At 34.2% G+C, this 3,278-nt stretch overlaps 1 protein-coding gene across 1 annotated transcript; it reads right to left on the reverse strand.

Annotated features, from left to right (window-relative positions):
* Positions 1–1,617: 1,617 nt before the first annotated feature.
* On the reverse strand, positions 1,618–2,532 carry LOC149225866 (pathogenesis-related protein 1-like). Its single transcript, XM_089375155.1, has 2 exons — positions 2,306–2,532; positions 1,618–2,209 (listed from the first exon to the last, which is right to left on the reverse strand). The coding sequence occupies exons 1-2, from the start codon at positions 2,487–2,489 to the stop codon at positions 1,908–1,910; spliced, it is 486 nt and encodes a 161-aa protein (XP_089231281.1). The 5' UTR covers positions 2,490–2,532; the 3' UTR covers positions 1,618–1,907.
* Between the last annotated feature and the right edge of the window lie 746 nt (positions 2,533–3,278).

Consider the following 3,278-nt stretch of genomic DNA (forward strand, 5'->3'; position numbering starts at 1 on the left):
TCCAATCATTTAATACTCATTTGCTTATGATAATAGAACAGGTTCAATGGTGTAGATTTATTTTGCCATAACTATGTATTGATTTAGGCATTACATATATATATATATATATATATATATATATATATTTATAAATATAATGTTTCCTACATAGATGTGTTACAAAACTCTAGTGCTCCCTTCCACCTAGCTAAGTCTTCCACAATTCCACCTAGCTAAGTCTTCCCACGGGGGGTTTCAAGCCCTGAACTTTTTGTGACTCCACCGAAATCCTCACAAATTAAACTATGCTCATACCCATGCTATCCAATTACCACATCAATGGAATATATAACTATTTATTTACATAAAATATAAATATCTTTTATATATTAAAATGTTTTATTTTGTTTTTTTTTTAATAATTTATTTATATAAGTGTATTTCTACGAGTGTTGATTATTATTATAAATTTTTTAATTTAAACTTTTATTTTCTTATTTGGAAGGGAAGGAGATATGCATGTTGATTATTATGCGACATGATAAATCAATACAAAAACAAAAAAAGAGATTCAACAAGGTCTGCAAGCAGCGGCAGTCCCTGCCGGGTCTGGAATCCTTACTTCGTTGTAAGTGCGTGCTATCCTTAATCAATCCTCAAGAGACTTATAAATATACAATTAATATTGACTTATAAATATACAATTAATTTTGAATCAGCTGCCGACTAAGCATAACATGTGACTCATTTAGTCATTCCAAACTGAAATCTCGTCGATACAATTATCATAGTATATAAAAATATCAACACGATTTTGAGGAGGTCTTTCATTTTGAACTCCGTTAATCGGCCAGACTTACGACATGCGGACCGCAGATTTATAACATGCGGACCACAGATTTATGTTTTATTCAGCGGCATCTCATCTCCTCCCCACTTTGAATTCAATGAGTTGGCGATATTCAAGATCTGCAGTTTATTTCGAGCGACTCAAAAGGAATTGCAAGTGGGAACAATTCAAACGCTCTCGTTTACTGCTCGTTTAAGAAAACATAGCGTTCCTTGTGTCAGCATTGAACATCGTCACTTTCTGGAATATTGATTTGTTGTGTTTAATTTCTTTTTGGCCCTTCGAATTTTTTAATTTTATATTAGTTTAAAACCAAAAATTATCATAGTGATCATTCGGCTATGCCATGCGTTCGATCTGTCTTGTTTTATTGGTCTGCGATGTGGTTTCATTCAATCAATATCACTTTCGCAACATTAAATTTAATCAAAGTATTCATGATTGGAGTAAAATTATTTGCTCTGTTTGACAGTGAATCAATTTCTGAAGGTATTACTGATTTGATTAAAATACTCATATAACTAACTACATAGTTCGTTATTCCAATTTAATTGAAGTAATTAATATTTAAACTAATGCTTTTAACGAATGTAACATTGGACTAATCTATTGTATTGTAATTTTGATATTTAGATTAATATTTTTAATCAAAGTAATTTGACTATTCTTTTGTAATTGAATTTCTGGACAATATATTAATACAACCTTTTTTGAGAAAAAATCATGAACACCATGACACCCTAAAATGTAGTAAACACCATATGTTAGACATGCAATTACACGTTCTTTTAAGATGACACATATACAATGGAGTTGTCAACTGACACTATCACTTGCAACAAGTGGTGGGGACATACGGTATACTCAGTGAAAATGTTTTAACTTACCATCTTTTTAGTTTCACCATTATGGGAAACAATAATAACTTATATTGTATGCAATACGCTGTATGAAAAGTTTACAAGTAAAACGATAACTAAAAGATACGGATATCATCGCCATTTCCTCTTTTATTGTAGATAGCCCGTTCCATAAAGCAGAGTTTGGACAGCTACATAGATGCGTAGATGTATATTTAGCAGTATAAGGTGGGGTTGGAGAGGAGATACTGCTCAATCTTCTTGAACATGGCATTACTCTGTTCCTTCATCTCTTGTGATTTGCCTTCGTCAACCGAGTCACCAGGGAGGGTTTCGTAGTTGCAGATCAAAGTCACCACACAGCCGCCTTCTTTCCTGGGAACGAATTTGAGCTCAAAGTTTGAGGCACTCAGTTTCTTGCCCAGCAGCCCTCCTTCTATGGTTGTATACTTGAACACCATCTTCTCCTCGTCCATTTCATCGACTCGCTCCTTGGCGTAGCTGAAATCCTTGTTAGCTGAGACACGAAAACGAAAAACATTATAAGTGAAACTAGGAGCGGAAATATAATATTGATTATCCCCCATTAATGTTGAGTTTATAGCCGTAATACCAGGGGTGAAGTTGAGCTGCTTGATGGTGCCGACTCCTCCATCTCCTTGCAGGAAGGTCACGGAAGAGAAAAAATCGGGAAAAACCTTTGGGAGGAGGTTGTGGCTGTCCTTCACCAGGGCGTTCCATAATCTCCTTGCTTCCACCTCACTCAAATCTTCACTTGTTGAAGTCCCACTAACCATCTTGATTACCTAAAGAAATATAAGCTGCTTTTTGTGGCGTGCGGTGTGCACTGAAAGAGTAGGAAGAAAGGGTATATAAAGGCTAACACCGAAATCGGTGCATTTAAGAGGAGCTGGCGTTTACTAGATGTCATAATCACGGGATGATATGATCCTGAGCAAAAGTCAAAGGCAATAATAGAAAACGGAATTCGTTGCAACTGCCAACCTTGTCGCTGATTTCCCGTTTAATGTCGGTGTGACGAATGAATCTTCTGTGTTAAGCCGATAGCGCTAGAATAATCAATCTTTTAAGTAAAAAAAGGATTTTGTGGACAGGAATTATAGGTGCTGGTCATCTCTTTTACATCAACGGATCATTTCGTGCACATAAATTATAGGTGTTGGTCATATGGGATTTTCAAGTTAACATCTTGCATATTTAAACAAACCGAATACTAATTAAGTTTATATAACCGGTTAATTTTGATTAAAATGCATGAAAAATGGAATGTCAATGATGGTAGTAATTATTTAAATAAAATTAAGAGAGAATGTATTGTTAAAAATAGTAATGGAATGTCAATGATGGTAATAATTATTTGAATAAAATTAAAAGAGAATGTATTGTTAAAAAAGTGACAGTTGTATTTTTCAAACAGTTAGGTTGGGTGGTTACCCAACCCTAACTACTTCTTTCAGGAATTTATTCCAAAGAAAAGATTGGGGCATCTGAGATCAAAAGAGCAAAAAAAAAAAGTAAATTAAAATATTTGAGAGTGAAAATCACATGAAATATTAATTGCCGAC

Source organism: Pinus tabuliformis, chromosome J (genome assembly GCF_031772625.1).
Source record: "Pinus tabuliformis cultivar Carrire ecotype Pingquan chromosome J, CPIR1, whole genome shotgun sequence".
NCBI classification, from domain to species: domain Eukaryota; kingdom Viridiplantae; phylum Streptophyta; class Pinopsida; order Pinales; family Pinaceae; genus Pinus; species Pinus tabuliformis.